At 49.5% G+C, this 24,332-nt stretch overlaps 1 protein-coding gene across 2 annotated transcripts in view; it reads right to left on the bottom strand.

Annotated features, from left to right (window-relative positions):
* The window catches only part of LOC147616244 (uncharacterized), a 148,811-nt gene that overhangs the window by 21,243 nt on the left and 103,236 nt on the right, over positions 1-24,332 (bottom strand). For both annotated transcript variants that reach the window (XM_086777262.1, XM_086777263.1), the window contains 3 exons: positions 1,199-1,343; positions 666-850; positions 503-570 (listed from right to left, as the gene is read on the bottom strand). In XM_086777262.1, the coding sequence (XP_086633388.1) occupies positions 503-570; positions 666-850; positions 1,199-1,343 (398 nt within the window). The remainder of the gene's footprint in view (positions 1-502; positions 571-665; positions 851-1,198; positions 1,344-24,332) is intronic.

Raw genomic sequence — 24,332 nt, 5'->3', positions numbered from 1 at the left:
TTGGTTATAGACGAATAGGGTGTGGTATTTAAAGAGTTATCGAGGACTTAGTGCCGGGGTTTCAGCATATAGGATGGAGAGCCACGAGAGGATTTGTTTATGATGTTTCATCATTGAATTTTGTGCTTGGCAATCTGGGTGACCCTGCGGGCCTATGGGGCACACTCATGCTTGTACTATGTAAAATACTCCTTTTTGTAATAAACTATTTAAAAAGGTGTAGGTCCATTCCAGCCTCAATATGGTGTAAAATTTCATCTCATGCTATTTTACTTTGTATGTGAATATGCAAATGGTTTAATTATGCTGTTGTTATTTGATCTCTTTTACAGTTAAGTGGTTCATCGCACCCCAAGTCGGGTTTCAAATGCCCTTGAAGCATCATTGAACCCTGCAATCCAACCTTTTGTTACATGCAACAACTTAAGTCGATCACCTGATTCGATACAACCAAATTAAAAAGGGCTTGCTGCATTGTCAAAATCAGGCATAAGCCTCTCACCAAGAATAGCATCATGGGCCAACTGTGTAGCCGCCTTTCCAGAAAAACCATAAAACTTTGTGTATCTCCTGTAGCAAAGTGGAAGAGAAGCGTGCTAAGTTAATGCAGTCAAATTCTCCCAGATCCGAATAGAATTCTCATACTGGAAGGCTTACTTTTTTACCTGTAATATGACCTTCCTTTCAAGAACTTGACCTTTGGTGAGTCCCATACTAAAGAGAATGTGACTGTTTTTCTCTGATGGGGTTGAAGCAGCACAGTGGCTGCAACTGCACCTCCAATGGATCCACCCGGTGGTGACACTGCAGTTGGGAAAGAGTCCCAATGCTTCTCACTGAACGTGCCATGCTAGAAAATAGAAGAAAAAAACCCATAAGGAAAAAAGTAAAACACCAAATCCTTTAAAGCATCCAAAGGAGAGTGACACTATCCCAATGCTTTCACTGAATGTTCCATGCCAGAAGCCACATCTTAACAGTTCACACTGTTTGAAGCTAACGAGTTTATGCATGGACACACCTCCCGCCTAACCACGTTCATATGTATTGGTATATGCACATAGGTAGATGTGTGTGCACATATATGTTACTGTGTATGCATGCATGCATGTACACACACGTGCACGTGCATGTGTGGAAACGCGTAAATACGTATGTATATACATACATCAACTCCATATAAAAGATCTTAACACACCTCTTTCATCTCCATCCACATATCTTTGGCAGAGAATTCTCCATCTTTGCCTGAGACTGAGAAGCAAGGAAAAACAGACACGTTCACTTCATTAGTCTTCTGAGCTGCAATTGCAAATGTGATCGGTGGATGACCTTTTGCTGTCCTGCATCCCCATAAATATTCAAATAATATCACCACTTTGCTTACTCTGGCTTGAGTGTTGTGCCAGAGGCCCATTTTACTCGCACTTTCTTTACCATGTTACTCAGAACATCAAGGATTTTTGCAAATTCAAGAAAAAGAGTATAAAAAATTTCAAGAACACACACACAACCATTAATGGCAACGTTGTTATGGTTCTGGATCAGCCTAAGCCCAATCTTGGAAGGAGCCAAGAAGGGACTATCAAAGAAGAGTGTGCATAAAGTTGGGCTATGCAAGCATGTGCATTGAGAAGTCCAATAAAGAAAAGTGGAAAACAAGGGCACAAGAACAGAAGACATCAACCAAAATGACAGCCTGCTAATCAGTAACTATACAGTGGTAAATAAAGAGTGCAATAAGTATGGTAAGGTCCAAATATCACTTTCTTCCAACAAAAATTTAGGTTACCTCAAATGAGCAGATTTAGCATGCAATTTTGCAAAATAAGTACATAGCTGTCCACTGAAGATGCAAATACTGGCCACAGCTTCTCTACTTCAGAGAAACGGAATGAACTGACTGTTATGTACCTAGAGCTAATCCTCAGATTAGCAGGCATAATCCAGTAGGGTTAGGGGGCCTTGGGACTAGTAGACAGCAGGCAAATACAGTGGGCTAAGGTTCAGAATTAATAAACTATGCTACTGGCTGTCTATAGCATGTTAGCTATTTACAGCGGTAGTTATCACTATATCAGTGATGCCTTGGTTTATTATTTGTGAGTCACTTCTTCGGTGCACTTCTGATTGGTTTGTGCCTACACCAGAGTTTCTACTCCTGCCGTGGACATGGTAGATCATAAGATAGTCTTGCTAAAGGCCCCTGTGGGCAGGCACTAGTGGTATGGGACGCTAGTGCTAACTGGCATGTATTTGTGGAGAGGGACCTTAGCCCCTAGCTCCGGGGTGGATCGAGGTACTAATCCTGCGGTTGGGTGATGAGCTTGCCTGCACCCCTTCTATTCGGTTTTCTCTAATTGTGTGTTGGATTGTGTTTAGGAGATCTTGGTTGGATGCGAGGCCTTTTACACTTGGTATCAGAGCGAACTAGACAAAGAGTCTGCAAAGGTTTGCATGTCTTTCATGGTTTATCTTGCGTCTGGATACCCCGGTATTTCTCTCAGCACCACAATTGATTTGTCTCGTCAGATGTATGCTTTCTAGGGTTACAATCAGGTAGATGTATGTGGATTCTAAGAGAAGGGGGGAAATGGAGACTCATGCGTATAGAGGGATGTCCAGAAATTTGTGGGAACTCTTGGTTTTCTCTGGTTTGGACTCTCTGTAGGGCTGCATTTCAGTTGTATGACACGCTTGGCATGTTGGGAAGAACATGTAGACAAGGGTATGGATCATAGTGGCCAAGCCTCAAGGGTAAGCAGCCAGTGCCTGTTTACAGCCTCCTGTGCGCAGAGTTCATGCATAGCAACAGTTGGATACCATGAGTAGGAAAGCATGGAGCTGTTGGCGCAGCTGAACAGGACTGTTTGGTGCGGAAAGGCATGGTTGTTGGCGCAGCAGAGCTGAGGCGGCCAGCAGATTTTCTGCTGCGCACAGCCAAAGCAAGCCGCCAGAAGGTTGATTGCTGACACAGCAGGTCGCCAGGCAGCCAGAAATGGCAACGGTTATTTGGGAGATTTTTTTTCTTAAAAAGAAAAACACAGAAAGCACACTGTTTTAAAAGGGAAAAAACAGAAAGCACACTTGTCTTAGAGAGAACTTCTAAATATGATACCTTAGCCGCTTTTGGAAGTTTCTAGAAAGGGGTGCCCAGATTTTTTAAGGGAAAAGCAACAAGTGTTTCCTAAATATAAAAAGCTAGGGTGGCTGCCAATATAATAGAGCACTTAGTCCTTAAGCCATCAAACCTTGAAGTTTCCTTATGTTCAACGTGAGACAAAACAGCAAGGTGCAGACTTCGCACATCTCTTCTTGTACACGGAGATCAGGAAGCCTTTGGTAAGTCATTTCACGTGCTAGTCTCAAGTTTTATTTTCTATGGTTGAAGGTTTTTCTTCCCTCGCTTTTCTGAAAATTCAGAATCAGCCCAAGTTTATCTCCATATTTTTAGGTGGTGATAGAGATACACCATTGCTTTTTTCTCTCTTCCATCCCTCATACCCATGGCAACACTCGAGCCCCTGTACTTAACCGATGATTTGTCCAATCATGAGCCAAAACAGGAAGATAAAGGGGCAGATGTCGGGGAGCCTAGCCATGATCCTGAGTTTGGCCACCATACCATCATGGCTAGGTTGCATGAAACGTTTCCGGTTCGGAAACGATAAACCCCAAGAAACGGGAGGAAACGGCAAACTCAACTTCAAGGAAACGTCGGGGGTAGGTTGACATAATACTTGAAAAAATACAAATACACATGCACACCAAAGTAGATTGAGGCAAAACATGAGAGGTTTTCATTAATCAATCATTGATCATAATACAAAACAGTTACAATCTTCATCATCAATCACTTCCTCGCTCCACTCTTCTAAAGCATCCTCATTAATAACATCCCACTGCTGGCATGGCCCTGAGATGTAGGAAGGCTCTTTCCTAGAAATCAATCGGAGATTACTATGCACATACACTAAGTCCTCAGCCTTCTTGCGCCCTAGCCGGTTGAGGTTGATAGAGTGAATGAATCCACATGTAGACCAATTGCGCTCACATGCTGAGGCACTCGACACCTGTGAGACAAGTGCCTTGTGGCTAACCTCTGCAACTCGGGAGTACTTGCACCACAGTTCTCCCACCATGCAACAGGAGAGAGATTAAGCATGTCATCCGCCGCACCATCCTCGCCAATAAAAATCCCCCTTTTGTCCAATGTAATCCGAGAGTTGTGCCTTATACTTTGTCTTCTCTGCACCATCTTTGGCTACTCGGTTCAATGTCTGCCTCCACCCCTTCACATCCATGTCCTTATGTGCATTCTTTGAAAACAATCTAGGGTTAAGAAGAAAAGCTGTGGCATGAAGCAGAGAGTGAAGCATTACCCACCTTGCCACTACGAGTCCATGTATCTCCTCGTACATTGTATCCCCTTTGACTTCTTCGACTTCTTCAGACAACATCTCTTTGACCTTCTCTACCATTTGATCAATGCCTTCATAGACAACACCCATGCACGGTTCATCTTTGTCAACCATGCGCAACATTGCCATGATTGGCCACAAGACCTTGACATACCTCTCAGTGTCTTCCCAAAATGCAACAGACAAGATTCTCTCCTCAATCTCCTTTGTTGAGCCATTGTGTACCTTCTGTTGATCCCACTCTTCACTCGTGACAAGATGCTTCAATGGAGTCTTTACCTTTGCTAAACGATGTAGCATAAGGAAGTTGGAAGCGAAGTGAGTGTCCCCGGGCTTGATAAGCTTTAGCTTAGAGTGCTTGCTGAACATAGCCCTCCTGGCATCATGGGTTGCAATGAACTGTTGAGCCTCTTTGCCTCTGGTGATTGCCCTATCCATCCACACTATCGATGCCAAATCTTTAAACAAAAGATTCAAGCAATGAGTTGCGCATGGTGTCCAAAAGATGTGCTTGTACTCCAATTCCACTAGCTGACCTGCAAGGTTGCAATTTGTTGCATTGTCTGTGCATACCTAGACCACATTATGAACTCCAACTTCCTTGATTATCTCTTTGATAGCCTCTGCAATAGAATCCCCCGTCTTCTGGCTGCCACTAGTGTCTATTGACTTCTTAAAGACCACACCTCGAGGACTTGAGACCATGAAATTAATCAACGGTATCTTCGCGGCGGTATCTGTCCAGCCATCAGACACTATGGAGCATCCATAGTGAGACCATGTCGACTCAATCACAGAGAGACGACTACATATTATGTCTCTCTCCCTATCAAGAAGTGTGGTTCGTAACTTCTCATAGTTGGGCGGTTTGTATCCCTTGCCACAAGAGGCAATTGCTGCTACCATAGCATGAAAATAAGGGGAGCGAGCCAATGAGAAGGCCACACCACATGCATAAAAAACTCTACCAACTACATCATCGACCTCATCCCTGCTTGCATTCTTGAACATACATGCCACTGAGGGTTGAGCCTTTTGCTTTTGGGCATCATTGGTCTTTCGCTTCTTATTGGTACTCTCATTATCTTCGCGCATCATGTTGCCTTTGTCTTCTGGAGTCACTTTGCAGCAACAAAGTTGAACACCTTGGTTCTTGATACCAAGCAAGTGGCCCCGGACTCGAGAATATGAGCCTGAGAACTCCAAGTTGCAGAAAGAGCACCTCCATTTCTTCCTGCTCCCACTACCAAATGGGCCAATTGCAGTAACATACTTCCAAAGAGGCTCAGGGGAAAACTGGTGGTTTGGGCTTGAAAGGGTTGATTTAAGGGGTTGCGCAAGCTAAAGGAGAAGAAAACATTTTGGAATTTATCTAAATACTGGGCCTTTTTTTGTTTGAGGTGGGCGGTTTTGCTCAGATTGAAGAGTCTTTGAGCAAAGCCACTCAAGAGTCAACACAAAGTGAATGCATTTGCACCTAAGAGCTCATTCTTCGATAACATGGGCTAGTGTGAGAGAGTTTCTGAAATTAAGAGGGCAAGTACAACGCTCAAAAATCACAGAGCGAGGGACACAGTTAAAGCAGAAGCATGGCGGCTAGTTATTTGCTCCCTCTTCCTGCATGAGGAAAGCTGATGTGCAGAGGCTGAGAGGTGTATGCAGGCAAGTGAGCCTCTGTGTGGTGTGGATGACTGTACAAAGGCGGAGGGCGCGCCGGGCTGATTTGCAGAATCGTTATCTTCAAAAACTCATGCTGTCGAGTGTCATTTATTAGGAGCAGGACCTAGAGTTATTAGAAAAAGTTGCCCAGCATGGGTGTGACTACACGTCACGTTTCCCTAGTGGGAAATGTCCACAAATGCCACGAAACAGGGAAACGACGTTTCCCCGCCATGGGCTGGCGTTTCCTGCAACCCAGCATCATGGTGGAAGAGGAGGAGATAGTAGTGGTTGAGAAAGCTTATTTTGACAGCGAGATGCAAAAAATCTGAGCAGACGTTTCTACCCTAAAGAACCAAGGTAGTGAGATGGCTAATGTTCGCAAGGAGATTACTACCTTGCATCACTTGCAAACAAACGCGTTTCATTTAGATTTTATGAAACGAAAAATGAAACGCTTTTCTTTCCCTCCCACCTGTTATCAGTACGATTTGGGCGTTTTTAATCCAAAGTGCTCATTTTTCGAAAACACGTCTACCTGTGCCTGTGAAAACCAACGAAGAAGCTACTGCATTGCAAAAACAAGCCCCTTTCAGCCCTCCTGCACTTCTCAACTTCTGTTCCCACCATCTCTCAGGTTGGTTGTACTCATTTGTGCGTTTTTCTTCAATTTTGCCCAAAAAATAAAAAATAAAAAATTTGGGGGTTTTCATGCCAAGGTACCAATCTTGCCCTGCCTTTGTCAAGATGTCTCACACTAGGGATGCCATGTGGGCCAATGTCACTCTTGTATCAAGATATGGTAGTTCAAGCACCCAAAAATGGTAATGTAGTTTTTGCGAGATTTTCTCAGGAGGTACCATAATCCGTATTAAGGCCCATTTCTCAAGATTAATCGGGGAAGGCATTGGTGCATGCAAAATGGTGCCTGCAAACATCAAAGCCGCCCTACAAGAATGGAAAAGACAGTAATTGACAGGTTGTGGTTGTGGACCTCTGCCTGAGGATCTTGATGCTAGTGAGGATAGATGTATCAACGAGAACATGGTTGGGCTCAAAGGAAGATGCACAAAGCCAAGTAGGATTCAGGGGTGCTGGTAGTTCCACTCCCACAACAACACAAAGCCCTTTGCGTGCAGGACCTAGAGCCTTTCTAAAGAGAGCAAGCATTCAAGCAAGCATGCAAAAGCACGCAATTAATCATGCAACTAGGGAACTCACTCAGCTTTTCATCCAATGTGCTTTGTCTTTTCACATTGTGTGCACCCTATGATGGAAAAAGGCCATGAGGGCAATCAGCAGCATTGGATGTAAGTGGGAGGGACCCTCCTATGAGACGGCGTGCACTAAAGAGCTCAGAAGAGAGCAACAAGCAGTGGAGGTGGAGATGGAGCCATTAAAAGCCACTTGGACCAAGTATGGTTGCACATTGTTATGTGATGGAAGGTTAGATATACGCAAGAGGAATGTGTACAATGTTTTGGTGTCCTCTTGCAAGGGCATGCCATGATACATCTGTGCCCGGGACAGTGGTGACAGGAGAGTTTATATGGCCACACTTGCGACAGGCTATCATGGAGATAGGCCCACAAAACATAGTGCAAGTGGTCACAGACAATGGGAGCAACTGTCTCTATGGGACGGATGCTAGAGGATAAGTTCCCGCAGATTGTATGGACTCCATGTGCATCCCATAGCCTAGACTTGCTCATTGAAGATATTGCAAAGACTGGGTGGATTGCTTACATCTTTTGAAATGTACAATCAAACTCTCCAACAACTCATAAATTCAGCTTTAGGCTCCGAGCAACTCAATGTCAAATGGGTGCAATAAAAGATTGACCTAAGCAAGGGAAAAGGGAAGCACAAATCTGGTTTTAGCATGCAAAAAGGTGGACAGCCACCAAAAAGGGGCTTTAAGGATGCCAAAAGTGCTACAAGTGCTTTGAAAGATGAAAATGTACAGGAGAAGAAGCCTTGGAACAAGAAGAGCACTTATAAGTCATCTCAGCAGCAAAGGGCGCAATACGTGTGAGAGGGAAAATGCTTTACATGTAGTAAAGATGTCATATCGCGTCAATGTACAAGCAAAGACAAGAAAGCAGATAAGCGTAAAGTGCATGTGAGTATGGTTCCCAATGTGCAAGGCAATAAAGGACGTGCAAGCAAGGATAAAGTGGTATGCAAAGCATGGGGGCAACTTAAAGATCAGCCCGCCTTCTTCATGTTTAATACTGCTCTACCGACAACTTCTGGAACTGAACGGGGACCCGGAACAAATAGAAAAACACTTCATATACCAAAAAGAGCTATTATACACGGCGGAAAGAAACCACAATAAAATATCGACACCGCACTTGAGCCGGAACACTCCCCCCCCCCTCCACCCCCCTAGAAACTTCTTTGTTCAAAGAGAAGCTTTTACAACAAACCAAGGTGTGCGTGTAAACTTACACCGGATTTTCCACAAAACATTAGCAAGACTCTTGACCAAATCTCTGCCAAGAGACAATATAAAAAAAGCACCAAAACCTGTCCAAAAACAGCCCCAAAATCAGCCCTGAATCTTGCCCGTTCCATGGCTAGGACTGAAAGAGAGAGAACACCAACTATAGCCACATGTGTGGCTGAGTGTACGATCACTGTGCTGCTGCTGTATTCATAGTTTCCACGAGTTTCGGAAACGGGGGTGCGGAGCACGGCGGGAAACGGAGTTTCGGAGTTTCGGCCTTCGGGAAGAAACGAGGAAACGGAGTTTCGGTTTTAGGGTTTAATACATACATATATAATTAATAAAAACATTACAAAAGCTTGAAAAATACATCTTTGCTCAAGTTCAATGTCAAAGACTCAAATGATAGATCAGAATGGCGGAAATAAGCGCGCAGAATGGCGGCGAAAAACAGCACGCGGGTTTCTAAACCCTGGAAAAACAGGGCCTTGGAAACGCCGTTTCTGGAAACGGAGACGTTTCCGAAACGTTTCCACGTTTCGGTGGGCCAGAAACGGCGTTTCTGGAAACTATGGCTGTATTGTATGCTGCTACTCGTAAGAGAGGAGAGAGAAGCAACAGTCCTTTGTACGGCCAACTTTGCCCGCGCCCCCCGCCCCCCCCCCCTGTACGGCCAGTACACACCAGAAAGAGAGATGCACCACTATGCGGCCAGCACACAAGAGAGAGAAAAACAACCGGTTGCTTGCAGCGGTGTACGGCCAGAGCACAGAGGGGAGAGAGAGAGAGAGAGAGAGAGAGAGAGAGAGAGAGAGAGTTGTACCGCCAGCGCTGAGAGGAGATGGAGAGAGAGAGCATTCGCCCAAGGCACATGCGCCCTTATCCTCGCTAACAAAAGCCTCTTCCTGCTTTTATAAAGTCGACCAGCTTCCCTTTTTGGCTCCTGCTTTTCCTTTTTGCCAAAAGTGGCTGGGTTGGCCCAAAATATCAACTTTTATGCTTCTCCCAGCTTGCTCCCCAAGTTTAAGCTAGGCGCCTCCTTCTGTCCACCTGTCCATGCCCAAAATAATAATATGTCCACCCCGTCATTAATGATGTGTGAACACATTGACTTATAAACATTATAAGTCACTTTGATGAATAAAATCCCATGGTGCTCATTGTAACTAATAGGGGAAACCGAAACGATAAACCAACACTTTAAATACCAGACACAGAGCATGAAAACACAATGGAAGAACCATAAACAATATAATAACACTGGACTAAGCAGGAACGACCAACCCCCCCTAGGAACTTCTTTATTCAAGCTTTTACAATAAACCAAGGTATAGAACACTAGATTTTCCACAAAGCATCAGCACAACTCTTGCCTAGATCTCACTCTAGAGCCAAGATATAGACATCCACAAGCTATCCAAAACTGTCCCAAAAATTAGCCCTAAATCAGCCGCAAACACCACCTATTACACGGCCACTCAATAGAGAGATGTAAGCGACTACCTGCTGTACGGCAAACGCATGAAATACCACTCAATAGAGAGATGTAAGCGACTACCTGTTGTATGGCCAACACATGAAATACCACCAGGGGATCTACTGTACGGCCAGCGCTGAGAGGAGAGAGAGAGAGAGAGAGTTGTAGCCGGCCAGGAGAGATGAGTGCTTGATGATAAAAATCAGCTTTTTAGTAGACTTGGTCTATATTTGAAGTGCTTTTTCCTGGCCCAAAATATCCACTCTATGCTTATTCCTTTTTTGCCATAAATCCAAATTCACGATCCAAAGTCAGATACAGGCACAAGAGCCAACTGTATCAAGAAAGAATCTTTATCCATATACCGAGTCAATAACTCTAATACTAACCAGACACACGCACAAGAGCCAACTGTGTCCCAAATATCCATAAATTTCAAAGATAAAAGAAGTAGAATACATAGCCACAAAACATCTTGCCATGCCATTAGACTGCATAAGAGCAATACTTCTATGATACATAGGCATGTCCAAGCCAAACATGCTTCCCATGTCCATATGGTTCACCAGGGCAACGACCCTTCCATGAAACCATACATGCTCGCCAGGGTTTCCCCTTCCACGAGACTTCACTCACTCACTAGGATCACCAACCCTTCCATGAGTCTAGATATTAACTCACTAGGGTCACCAACCCGAAGTCACCCACTAGGGTCGCGAACCCTTCCATGAGTTTATGAAATACTTACTGAACAGAGTCACCACTCCCATGAGTTCAGATAGTGAGAAATCAAAGTCACCAACTCCTCGCACTAAATGGAGTCACCAGCTCCTCTCACTAGATAGTCACCAACTCTTCCATGAGTTTAGATACTCACTTACTAGAGTCACCAACTCTTCCATGAGTGCAATATAACACAAAATAACAATGAATCACAAGCATAGGGATCTTGGTTCTCCATAAATATGTCTGCGACAGATAGTTTTATAGGCATTTCGGCCGATAATAGAAATTCATAGAAAAATACTCGATCCATGAGACATTGATAAATTCCAAAATTCAGTTCATCCCATAGAACATGAAGCAAGAAAAACATACTCCATCCCAGTAAAGGGAGCCATAGAAGTGTATATAAAGCCCAAGAATCACTGAGCCAATGATAACCATATAGATGTGTCGAACCATCATATATGTATAAATCCTCAAGCAAAGATATACCAAAAAGTAAAGGGATCCATAGAACTATATATAAAGCCCAAGAATCACTGTCAATGATAACCATATAGATACGTCGAACCATCATATATGTATAAATCCTCAAGCAAAGATATGCAAAAAACTTAGTCCATAGTCCTTGGTCATGTCCATATGAAAAACCATGTAAACCAGGCTTTTCCACCATAATGTTTACTTGAAACAGTTCAAGGCAAACAAACAACACACAATTCTCCTTGTACATGCATACAAGGGTTAAGTAACACTTACAATAAATTTCCAAAGAAGCATCAACTTTGCAAAACTCAAAGTATACTTAGCTTTTTTTGGCCAGGTTTATCATGAAGCTAAAAGAAATATCTCCTCAACAAACTCATAAGATACCTTGAGAGATAGCTCCATATAGCTTGCTGCAAGCTTGATTTTTAATCCACAATAATCCACATGGAAAGGGTGTTATACACGAGCACATAACCAACTCCATATTCCAAGGATAAAATCTATGAATCCATAAATCCTTAGACCAGGCTGGCTACTGCTCATCCTCATGACTGCTTCCATAAGGTCAATAGCAAAACTATTGGTTAGTCTAGTCCCCACTTCTGATCTTTTCTCTTTCTCATTGTTGGAAGAAAGCCTCTTGCTTCTAAGCTCGAAGGGTTCACTATATGTAAAATCTCTATATCACGTGCGTTCAAAGCCTAAGTTAAAAACCCCTTATCTGTAAATTTTTCATGATAAAACACACCCCTTTTTCTATTCAATCTATAAATACCCCCTTTAAATGGTACCCTTCTGTATGTAAAAAATGTGTAAAAAAAGAAATTTTAAAACCCCCTTCTATTGAACCCACGTGCTACGCTTACATATTTATGAGTGACTCCCCCGAACTTCTGAGAAAGCCTACGCTATGATACCACTGTAACTAATAGGGAGAACTGGAACGATAGACCAACACGTTAAATAGACACAGCGTATGAAAACACAGTGGAAGAACCATAAACAATATAATAACATTGCACTGAGCCGGAACGGCCAACCCCCCGTAAGAACTTTTTGAGAGAGAAGCTTTTACAACAAACCAAGGTGTGGGTGCATACAACACCGGATTTCCCACAAAGCATCAGCACAACTCTTGCCCAAATCTTAGTCTAGAGCCAAGATACAAACATCTCCAGAAGCTGTCCAAAACTGTCCCAAAACAGTCCCCAAAATCAGCCCTAAATCAGCCCCAAACACTGCTTGTTAAATGGCCAGTAATATCAATAGACAAGAATCTCGGCTGAATCCACACGTGTGGAGACTGCAAGGCTGCCGTATGGCTGTCTAAATTGACCAGCTGAGAGAGAACAAGAAAAATGATCAGCCTCAATGTGCTGTATAGCTACCGTACAATAAATAAACTCCAGAAGATAAGCTGCTGTGTACGGACAGGACTCAGTAGAGATCTAGATGTAAGCGACCGCTTGCTGTGCAGCCAGCACATGAAATACCACCAGAGGGTCTATTGTACGGCCAACATTGAGGGAAGAGAGAGAGAGCTATAGCGGGCTGGGAGAGATGAGCGCTAGATGATAAAAATTGCCCCACTCAGCCACTAATAAAGTCAACCTGCTCTATATTTGAAGTGCTTTTTCCCTTTTTGCCAAAAAATAACTTGGCTGGCCCAAAATATCCACTTTATGCTTTTTTTTTTTTTTCCGGAAAAAGATCCTTCTATTAGTTAATGAGAAAACGCCATATGGCTACAAAGCTCACCTCGCAAGGAGGGATAAAACACAATGAACACCTGAGCTCCCCCCCGTGGCTGGCCGCTCTCTGGGGGGGGCTACCTAGTAATACATGAAGGAGGTGAGAAAAGCCAAACTGGCGGCCGATAGTGCCAACTGACATCCTCGTCCCTCGCGGTGAGGAAAGGGCCAGGCTGCCAAGTGCGGAGGAAAGCCTTGCGGCGCCCTCTCATGCGATCCGAGTCTCCCTGGAGTTTCCCCCAGTGTCCTCTCAAGGTGTGGATGATGTCCACCCAGAGGGCCTGTATGACCTCCGCCGGTGGAGTCGTCTGGTGGTCAATGGCCTCCCTGCATCGGGCTCTCCATATGTGCCAGGCCGTCATGCTGCTGATCAACTCCCATCTCTGCCCGACCCCCTCCTGAGAGGCTGCCGAGGAGAAGTCTGGTGTCGGAACCACCGCCATCGCCCTGTCAGAGACCTGGATGGTCACACTGCCAGGAGCGTCCTCATATCCAAGTGCAGGGCCGCTATCCGTGGCCCAAGCTACCGCACCCCATGTCACCAACATCTCCCCTGGAGAACCTGCAAAAACCATCCTGAGAGCGCGCTGCCAGACCTGCTGTGCCTGTGGGCAATCCCATAAGCAGTGCCGCTGTGACTCCTGTGCATGATCGCACCGAGGGCAGGACGCTGGGTGTCTACCAAAAGCAAGCCAAGCCCCCACAGCCAATCCTCTATGCGCTGTGAGCCAGAGAAAAAGCGTCACCTTCCGAGGACGGAAGCTGGCCCAAAGGCGCTGCCAGAAGTCCCTAAGAAAGGCAGGGGAGAGCCCCTGTCGCCGCCAATGCTCGGCCGCTGCCGGGGTGCTCTCTATCCTGTGTCTCTGAATCCGCCGCCCCAGCCTCGCTGTGTACTGAAAAAAGGGAATGGCAGGGCTGGTAGGAGCCGAGTAGGGATCTCGCCAAAACCACTCCCCTGGGTCCCACTGAAGACGAATAAGAGGCTTGCTGTCCCAAGCCCAGAGTCTCCAAGAACAATCCTCCCCTATCGAGGCCGGTGAGGGGTCTACATACCACTGTCTCTGATGAAAGCCGACCACCCGAACCCTCTGAAGGATACAACCCTGGAACCCATCCAAATCTAGTCGTGACCTCTGAAGCTGGCCACCCTCTCCCACCTCGAAAGTGAGTGGGGCGACTCTCTCCGCTGTGCCGCAGACCGCTAGGAGGATCTCATGCCGAGTAAAGACACCCATCCACTGTGGAGGTGAAGGGTCCTGTACTGGGGTCCGCCACTCCCGGGGGATGGCCGCCTCAATATCCTGTCTCATCAACTCTCTGCCCCTCATCCCACTGAGTCTCCTCTCCAGAGCCTCTGGAGGCAGCTGCTGAAAACATATCCAGTCGTCTAGGGACTGGGCTGGGCCGGAGCTCAACGGGCCCCACGACACGTGAGACCGCGAGCCAACCATATGGCCACTGGGGAGACGAATCAAGGGGTTCCAGATCAATGGCTGCCTCAGGCGCTCCTCATCGGTGCCCGGGGGAGTCTGGAAGAGTGCAGGCCTCAGATGCGCCCAGGCCCTCAGAAGGCTGGCTGCAAAACGCTCCTCGAAGCCAAGGCCCACTCCTCTGGAGCGCTGCTCCGTAAAGATCCACCTGATGCTGGGGTTCCAGGGGCCGCTAAGAGACGGAGTGCGGCTGAGCATCCTGGAAACAAGAAGCTCCTTCCACGGCTCAACACCTGGCAGGAGACCACGAACTACCAGCTTGCCAAGCAAAGCTCGGCTTTGGCAAATAGGATCTACAATGCCCAAGCCGCCTCTCTCCCTCGGCTGAGTGATCACAGCCCATGCCACCTTTGCCCTAGCGGGTCGCCCATCGCCTCCGGACCAAAGAAAGTTCCTGATGAGCCTCTGCACCTGGCCGATGCACGCCCGAGAGAAGGCCCAGCAGGAAGTGATGTACCACATGGTAGCGAGCAGAACCTGGTTGGCCACCACTACGCGGCCAGCCAGAGATAAACGAGCAGTACTCCAATACAGAAGCTTCTTCCGAATGCTCAGAAGAAGGGGGGCTATCTGCTGCTCCGGAGATATATCAATGCCCACATAGCAGCCCAGATAACGCACTGTAGTGCCGGGGGGCAGCCACTGAAAACCATCAACTGGCCTCCAAGTCGGGGGGGGCATAGAACTGACCCACAGCCCACACGACTTGTGCCAGTTGATCAAAGCGCCCGAGGCTCTGCAAAACCTGTCCATGGCTGAGGCGAAGCGGCGGAGGTTCTCCTAAATTCCCTGAAGATAGACAGCAGTGTCATCCGCAAACTCCGAGTCTAGGAGCTCCTCCGAGGTGCGGATGGGAAGCTGGAGGCCCCTCAAACCTGTATCCTGCGCCGTCAAAAAGGTGCTCATGGCCTCCGCCACAAAGAGAAAAAGAAAGGGCGCCAAGGGGCACCCCTGCCGCACCGAGCGCGAAAGCTGGAACCTCTCACCGCACACACCCTGTATCAGCACCTGGCTATGAGCCGAAGTGTAGAGTGCAGATACCCCACGGATCCACTGAGGGGGGAAGCCCATCCTCTCCATAGTGCCTTCCAAGAAGGCCCAGTCCACCCGATCATATGCCTTCTCGAAGTCGAGAAGGAGCACCGCCAAATCCTCCTGCCGCAATCTAGCCAAGGCCGTAGCCTCCCAGAAAGAGAAAATGTTATCCAGAATGCTCCGATCCTGGATGAAGCCTGTCTGCGTGGAGTGGATGATGTCCGGAAGGTGAGGCTGAAGCCGCCTGCTGATCGCCTTAGCTAGGACCTTGTAGGCCGTGCCTAGCAAGGTGATCGGTCTCCACTGTCTAATCTCCAGTCTGTCTCCGCCCTCTTTGGGGATCAAGTGAATCAACCCCTCTGCAATGCTGTCCGGCATGACTCCCGTCTCCATAATCTCCTGGAAAGCCAATCTGAAGCCCCTATGAAGGAGGCCCCAGTACCTCTGGAAGAAAGCCACTGAAAGACCGTCCTCTCCTGGGCATTTGCCCCGCGGTAATGCCTGGAGAGCCTCCTCCAGTTCCGTATCCGAGAAGGGGGAGAGAAGGGAGTGCTGCAGATGGGCCGGCACAACCGGTCTCGTGAAGCTCCAGACTGCCTCCCTAGCCTCTCTCACCCTGTCGTCTGCCGGCTCAGCAGAGAGAAGAACCCTGTAAAAATCTGTGGCTATCGCCCGCACCCTGGGGGGATCCACCACAACCTGGCCATCAGCCTGACGAAGCCGCCTGAGACCCTCTCGCCTGAAGCGAGGCCCAGTCGCCTCAAAGAAATCCCGAGTCACTCTATCTCCAGCCTGAGTCCAAAAAGAAGACCGAGCATGGAATCGGAACTCCACCCGCCTCTCCTCGATGGATCTGATCTCAGTGCGAGCTGTCTCCATCTGCTCAGAGATCCAAGGGCTCAGAGGATCTCTCTCCTGGAGTCTCTGGAGAGACGCTAAACTCCTCCGAAGGCTCCTCTCCTGCTCCCTGAAGGCCTCCAGACGGTCCAAGGCAGCCAGTCTGAGCATCCGACTGATCTCCTGCAAGCCACTGGCAAGATCACTGGCTGCCGAGCCTCTCCTGAACTGTAGCTCCTGCCAGACTTGCTCAACTCTGAGCGCGATCTCAGGCTCCTCTATGAGACAATCAGGAATCCGGACGCTCTGGCCACGCTCTCCTCTCGTAGGGTCCTCAATCTGGAGAAGCACTGGGAAGTGGTCTGAAAAGGAGGAGCCAGCAAGTATGCCCACAGTGCCGCCTCTATCACAGGCCCACTCATCAATGTAGAATCTGTCGATGCGGGAAAGGTTAACGCCTGTGGCTCGTCTATCCGAGCGCGAGAAAGATAGACTCCCCTGCAATCTGCCAAACTCCGGGAGAGTCCACGGATCCTGGCCTCTCACCTGTAGCACTAGCTCCTCCCAGGCAGCTAGCTCTGGCCCATGAATGGTCTCCTGGCTGCCCCCCATCCTATCCTCTGCGTCCTCCAGCATGTTGCAATCCCCTCCTAGGCACCAGTGGTCTGCCAAGGGGAGGGACTGCCTGATGGTGCTCCAGAACTCGGCTCTCCCGGACGCCCCGTTAGGGGCGTAGAAGTTGAGGAAGCCAATGCGGTCTTCCCCAACCCGAAGGATGACCCACTGCGCTCGACCCTGAACCAGAGTGCCAGAGTCCACAACCTCAGAAAGAAGCTGCTCGCTGACTGAGATGCATACTCCGCCCTGGTTCCCCTGGGGGCCATATGCCGGGGACCAAAAAGTGTGACTCCTGCCTGGCAAGATCTTCCCGCAGATGCGGGTACGCCCGGCAGAAAGGTGGTGCTCCTGGATGAAAAGAATATCTATGGGTCCTCCAACGAGAGCCCTCTGGATCTCCTGACGAAGTCTGCCCCGACCAATGTGGCAGCGATGTCCACCGAGACCCTGGATGTTCCATGAGAGGATCCTCATGGATGAGCTGAGGCAAGTGAAGAAGCCGCCACTGGCTCACCCCTCTCAGCCGGCCCGGATGATCTGCCCTCCACTCTAGGAGTCTTGGGCGCCGGCTTGGAGGGAGAATAATCACTGTCTGTCCGGGTGCGGAGTCTCTCCAGAAAGAGGGTGACCTGTGTCTGAGTCCAGCTCCACTCCGCCTTCGCCCTATCCAGAGCATAGGCGTGAGACCAATCCTCTGCATATAAGTACCTAAAGGAAGGCTGCACCCTCGGGGCGGCATGGAGGAGAATTAGTAGCACCGCCTCAACTGATGTGTGGACCGGATCCACCCGCCAATCTCCTATACCAAACAGGCTCATGCGGGCTGAGTGAAGTCTGGTCTGCAGTAGATCCGTGAGCCCCAGGTCGCTGAAGTGGTGAGAAAACTCCAGTATCTGGTCACGCAGAACTTCCTCTACAGAGCTGCAATCCCAGGCTGTGTCTGGGGCAACGCTGAGAGGAAAGGAGAAGGCCACCATGCTGCTCACCACTGAAGGAGAACGCGAGGGATGGCACACCACGCAAACTCGCAGGGGCGCGACCAGAGTCTCGAATGGGCCAGCATCCAGCTGGAGGCACCTGAAAAAACTGTAATCCACTGGTAGCCCCATCACTCGCGGGGGCCCCCCAGGGGAGGCTGGGGCGAACTCTGTGGCGGGTGAAGCGAGGATCGCCATCTCCACCGGCCCGGAGAGGCGGTGAAACAACCGCTGGACTGAACTCTGGCCTACCCAGCTGCGCTGCCCCGGGGCAGTGGGTGGTTTGGCGAAGTATCCTGGAGAGGCTGAGGGAGGGATGGGGGCGCGCGGCGAGGAAGGGGGAGAGCGAGGGGAGGATGGAAAGGCATCTGCCAGAGGATAGGAGTCAGGGGGGGCCGCCGGGGGAGGAGGGAGGGGGGGGGCGGGGGGGGAGGGGGGGAGGAGGGAAGAGTGCTCTCCGGGTGGGGGGGAGGGGAGCCGGGGGTCGCAGAGTGCGGCCGGGGATCCTCAGGGAACTGCTCCAAGGAGGGGGCGGGGCCCCCCGCGGGGGGAGGCGGGAGTGGGGTCTCCACGTGGGAGACTCCTCCATCGGCCTCAGCAACGGGCACTGAGACTGAATCCTCGTCCATCGGGGTGGGACCTACCGGCCGCCTATCCCTGACTGGAGCATAAATGCGGGTAGGTGCCTGTGGGCCAGCCGGAGTCGCCCGTCCACCATCCTGTCCGCCAGCCTGCGCTGCCTGCTGGCGTCTGCGACGGTCCCTGCGAGCCGGGCGTTTCCGCCGGCGAACCTCCTGCCAGCCTCCAGCCTCCTGAGTCTGTGCGGCATCCTCCGCCGGAGCCTGCTCGTCCGATGGTGGCGCCTGCTGTGACGAGCCAGAGATGTCCGGTCTCGGAGGTGGATGGCCACCTCTCGGGTCTCCCGCAGGGGGTCCAGAGGCAGCAAAGCGTGAAGGATTAGCCCCCTTGCGGGGACAGGAGCGTGCGAGATGGCCCATCTCCCGACATATGAAGCACTGACCGGGGAGGCCCGAATACTCCACGCGCTGAATCAGATGTCCTCCAGAAAGACAAGGGAGGAGGATCGTCTTCGGGAGGGACTCCGGTGACGAAACAACAACACGAATGGCCGGGAGTCCTGCTGCCCGAGCAACCACTGAAGCCGCGGTCTGTGGCACCTCCACCACCTGCCCGAAAGCCTTGCCTATGGCCGGCAGGAGGGGCAAGTACTCCCTTCGGAGACCTGGAAAGCAGACGGTGATGGGGAATCCAGTCGCGCCTGCCAGTGGATCAGACGATGGGTCGAAACCGTGTGTCCATCGCGCCAAGAACGCCCGAGAGGAGCGTAGGGCAATGGGGCTCCGAGCCAGCACCCTCTGAGCTGCTGGTGGGGACTCGAACTCCACCTGGTAGTAGCCGCGGCCTAAAAAATCCACGCTGACGATTCTGGCAGTCTCGCCGATGAGGCTACCCTGAAGTAGGTCGCGTAACTCTCTCCGCATTGGGCGGCTACCCACCACCTTGCAAACCAAGGAGGAGGCCTCCAAAGAAGAAACTGAGGACGCGAGAAGCTGCTGCTCTGCATCTGAGAAGTCTAGTCGAAGACCTGTATCGGTCGGGGCTGACGGAGAGGCTGCCATGGAGTCCTCCTAGGGGAAAAAGACCAGGTACTGGCTGAATCGACGAGACGAACCCAAGAAAGACCACGCCACTCCGCTGAAGACGCCGAAAAACAAAAAAAGGGGGGGGATGGGGGGGCTGAGGCAGGGAGATAGGGAGAGGCAGGGACGGGGGGCGGAGAAGCCGACGACGCAAGGAGGGGGGGGAAAAGGAGGTGGAAACAGGGGGGCGGGGGGGAGGGAGAGAGGCGGAGGAAGAAAGATGGCGAGGGGGGGGCTGCGCAGAGAAGGCGAGAAAAGGGGGGGGAAGTGGAGGGCGGCGCGGAAGAGGGAGGCCGGGGGCGGAAGGGTGAAGGCGGAGGGGAGGAAGTGCTGCGGGGACAGGCGGGTGAAGGAGGAGGGGGAGGAGGCGGCGGCGACTGCGAAGGGGGAGGCGCAGGGGGCAGCGGGCTACACGCGCTGCAGCGAAAGGAGGAGGGGGAGGAGGCGGCGGCGACTGCGAAGGGGGAGGCGCAGGGGGCAGCAAAACACACATCGCCTTACTACATCCACTTTATGCTTTTCCCAGGCTTGTAGCCCAAGTTTGCTCTAAGCGCCTCCTTTTGTCCACATAACATACCCAAAATAATAATATGTCCAGCCGGTTTTAATGATGTGTGAACATACTCACTTATAAACCTTATAAGTCACTTTAATAAATAAAATCCCATGCTCCTCATGTATTGTAGCCATCTTTTAGGCCAAACTTTGCCGGCAAATGCTTCAGCATTTTTCTGTGGAAAATCTCCGTTTACACCTTGGTTCCGCTCAATATGTCAAACACTCGTCAAGACTGGTGAAGGGACCAAATGGTGACACTCATGCTGTGTGACCATCTTTCAAGCCAATCCATGCCAGTGAATGCTTCAGCTTTCTTCTGGGGAAAATCCCCATTCTCACTTTGGCTTTGCTCAATGTGTGTGAAGCACTGGTCAAGACTGGTGAAGGGACCAAATGGTGACATCCCCTCCGTCTTATAAGATAGTTGTCCGGACTCCGCAACTGTATAAGCCCGATACCACTGGAATACTCTTCTAAGCATGTGAGGCTCCATAAGACATACATGTACTCTCATGTGAGGCTTGATAAGGCACACATATACTGTCATGTTAGGCTCGATAGAGCACACATGTGCTGTCATGTCACGCTACCTATGCCATACATGTGTTGTCATGTCAGGCTACTTATGCCATACATGTATCGTGATGTTCAAGTATCCTGAATCCTTCCGGAACCTTCCCAAAACATAATACAAAGTGAACACTAGGATAACTAGTCGTGGAAAAACACACCATGTTAGGCTCCACATGCCATACATGTATTGTCATGTCAAACTCCATACGCCACACATGTACTGTCATGTTAGGCTCCATATGTCACACATGCATAGTAGGAAAACACACCATGTCAAGCTCCATAGGCCACACATGTATTATTATGTTAGACTACTCATGCCATACATATATTGTCATGTCAGGCTTCCTAGGCCACACATCATAGTCACAGGGGACGGAGGGGACGGTAGCTTGGAACGCGGGGACGCCGATTCGGGACGGACCAGCAACGGGGACGGACGGGGACGCACGGACGTCCCCCATGGCACGTTTCTCACAGGGGACGGCGACGGGGACGGCGCAGGGACGGCACTGTGAGGGGACGACAGAGAGACGCCTACCGTTTTTGGCCGTTGCGCTTCCCATTTCTAGCCGTTTATGGCTGTTGGCTCTTTGAGGCTTGTTTGGCCCTCTCTCTCTCTCTTGCCCTTGAGGCTTAAGTTTGAGGCTTGGGCCTTGGGCCTTGGCCCCTCTCTCTTGCCTTGAGGTTTGGCATTTAGGCTTGAGCTTTGGGGCCTTGGGCCTTGGCCCTTGAGGCTTGGCCCTTGCCTCTCTCTCTCTCTCACTTGCCCTTGCCTCTCTCTTGCCTATCTAATATCTATATATAGAACAAGGCTACAAGGCTACAAACATGGAGTTTAGCGTAAACGGCCCTTCGGGCCGGGGGGGGAGTCCACTCCCCCCCGGACCCCTCCCCCCCGGACCCCTTGCAGAGAGGGGCTCACGCCCCCCTCCGCACCTTCCCCCAAGTAGGCTGGTGTGAAACTGCGCGCCGCAACGGACTCAAAATTTACAGCCCATATGCAGTAGGTGTATAATAACTCACCGCATATGCATGTAGCCTTCTCCAGAATCGTCTCATGCTATCTGGCCACAATCGGCCACCATCCGGTGTTTAAACCGGGACCTATCAGGTGACCCGTGCTACTCATAAATGCCTTCTCCTCATATAGGGGGGACTCACAAAGTAGAGTTAGCCGGTGCCTGCGTAGTTACTTGAGGGTGGAAAAACTTTAAAAAAAAGTATTTTTTGAGTGCCGTTCCCTCCCCCGTCCCCGTTCCCTACTTATGGCCGTCCCCCGTCCCGTCCCCGTCCCCGTCCCCCGTTACCGTCCCCCGTTCCTTGTGACTATGCCACACATGTAGTGTCATGTTAGGTTCCAAATGCCATACTTGTACTATCATGTCAGACTCCATAGGCTACACATACCCACTGGACAGAAAATCTTCGATCCATGAGATAACCATAAGTTCCAGAAATCAACTGCATCCAATAGATTAGGGAGTGAGAAAAACATACTCCATCCCAATAAAGGGAGAAAAAGAGCTGTATATAAAGCCCAAGAGTCATTGAGGGAATGATAACCATATAGATTCGCCAAGCCATCGTATATGTATAGATCCTTGAGCAAAGATATGCCAAAAAAAATATAGTCCATAGTCCTTGGACAAATCCATATGAAAAACCATATAAACCAGGCTTTTCAACCATTAATATTGTTTACGTGAAAGAGTTCAAGGCAAACAAGCAACAAACAATTCTCCTTGTACGGGCATACAAGGGTTAAGTGTCCAAAAATACTTACAATAAATTGCAAAAAGCATCAACTTTGTAAAACTCAAAGTACACTTAGCTTTTCTTTGCCAGGTTCCTCATGAAGCCAAAAGAAATATCTTCTCAGCATACACATAAGATCCTTGAGATATAGCTCCATATAACTCGCTTGAAAAGTTTGATTTATAATCCCGAATAATCCATATTGAAAGAGTGCTGAACACGTGCACATAAAACCCACTCCATACTTCGAGGATAAATTATGTGAGTCCATAAATCCTTATACCAAGTTGTCTTCTACTCATGCTCTTGACACATGACTGCTTCCATAAACTCAATAGCAAAGCTGTTGGTCAATGTAGTTCCCACTTCTCATCGTTTCTCTTTCTCGTTATTGGAAGGAAGCCTCCGCTTCCAAGAAAGCCTAAGCTCTCATACCAATGAAACCGAACGGGGACCCGGAACAAATAAACAAACCTTTCATATACCAAACCAAGCTATGATACACAACGGAAAGAAACCACAATAAAATACCGACAGTGCACTGAGCCAGAACGCCCAGCCCCCCGTAGCAACTAGTTTGTTCAAACATAAGCTTTTACAACAAACCAAGGTGCGGGTGCAAACTTGCACCGGATTCTCCACAAAGCGTTGGCAAGACTCTTGCCCAGATCTCTGTCTAGAGCCAAGATTAAAAAAGCACCGAAACCTGTCCAAAAACAGTCTCAAAACAGCCCCGAAATCAGCCCTAAATCTTGCCCGTTGCACAGCTAGGACTGACACAGAGAGCACCAATTATAGCCACACGTGTGGCTGAGTGTACAATCATTGTGCTGCTACTGTACTGTATGCTGCCAGTCGCAAGTGAGGAGAGAAAAGCAGCAGTCCTCTATACGGCCAGCTTTGTATGACCAGCTCTACAAGTCACCTGAAGCCCCCCCATGGACAACCAGCACACAGCAGAAAGACAGATGCATTGCTGTACGGCCAGCACACAAAACAACCTGGCTGCTTGCAGCTGTGTAAGGCCAAAGCACAGAGGAGAGAGAGAGTGTGTTGTACAACCAACACTGAGAGGAGATGGAGAGAGAGAGAGAGAGCAACCGCTCAGGGGATATGTGCCCGCCTCTTCGTGCTTTTTATAAAGTTGACTAGCTTCCCTTTTTGGCTTGTGCTTTTCCATTCTGCCAAAAGTGGCTCGGTTGGCCCAAACTATCAACTTTTATGCTTTTCCCAGCTTGCTCCCCAAGTTTAAGCTAGGCGCCTCCTTCTGTCCAGCTCTCCATGCCCAAAATAATAATATGCCCACCCCGTCATTAATGATGTGTGAACACACTTACTTACTGGCAGTCCCCTGGCGTTCACCTGCAGTCAAGAGGGCTCTGAGCACCGATCTTGATCGAGCACCGCAGAGGGAACTTACCATGCCGATTCGGGCTTCACGGATATCATCTATCCGCAGTCGGCTGAGTCGCCTTGGCGCTAGACAGCGCTCGGAGGCTTTTGATTACTCCTTCACACGGCTTTTTGAAGCAGAGGACCCCCATGAGCCAGCACCCATTCGAGCTCATGTAGTGATACCTCCGGCCCGCGGGGAGGAGGCACTTGATTCAGCGGTGGCCTTCTCGTTCCCTCTCTGTGGCGCATGTGACCGGGAGTGGACTCTGGAGCTCGCTCTTAGCACCTTGAAGACTCAGGCAGTTGAGTTTTCTCACCATGTGAGCGATCTGGAGGTGACAGATGTGATAGGCCGACTATGGGAGTTGGCTCACTTTTTCTTGGATCCCGGGAGTGTGGACGCCTCAGGGATTCGTCATTTGGTCGTTCGCATAGTGGCAGACTTAGCACGCGAC

This window comes from Cibotium barometz, chromosome 38 (assembly GCF_041138505.1).
Source record: "Cibotium barometz isolate CiBa-2024 chromosome 38, ASM4113850v1, whole genome shotgun sequence".
NCBI lineage: Eukaryota > Viridiplantae > Streptophyta > Polypodiopsida > Cyatheales > Cibotiaceae > Cibotium > Cibotium barometz.
This window is presented reverse-complemented; position numbering and strand designations above follow the sequence as displayed.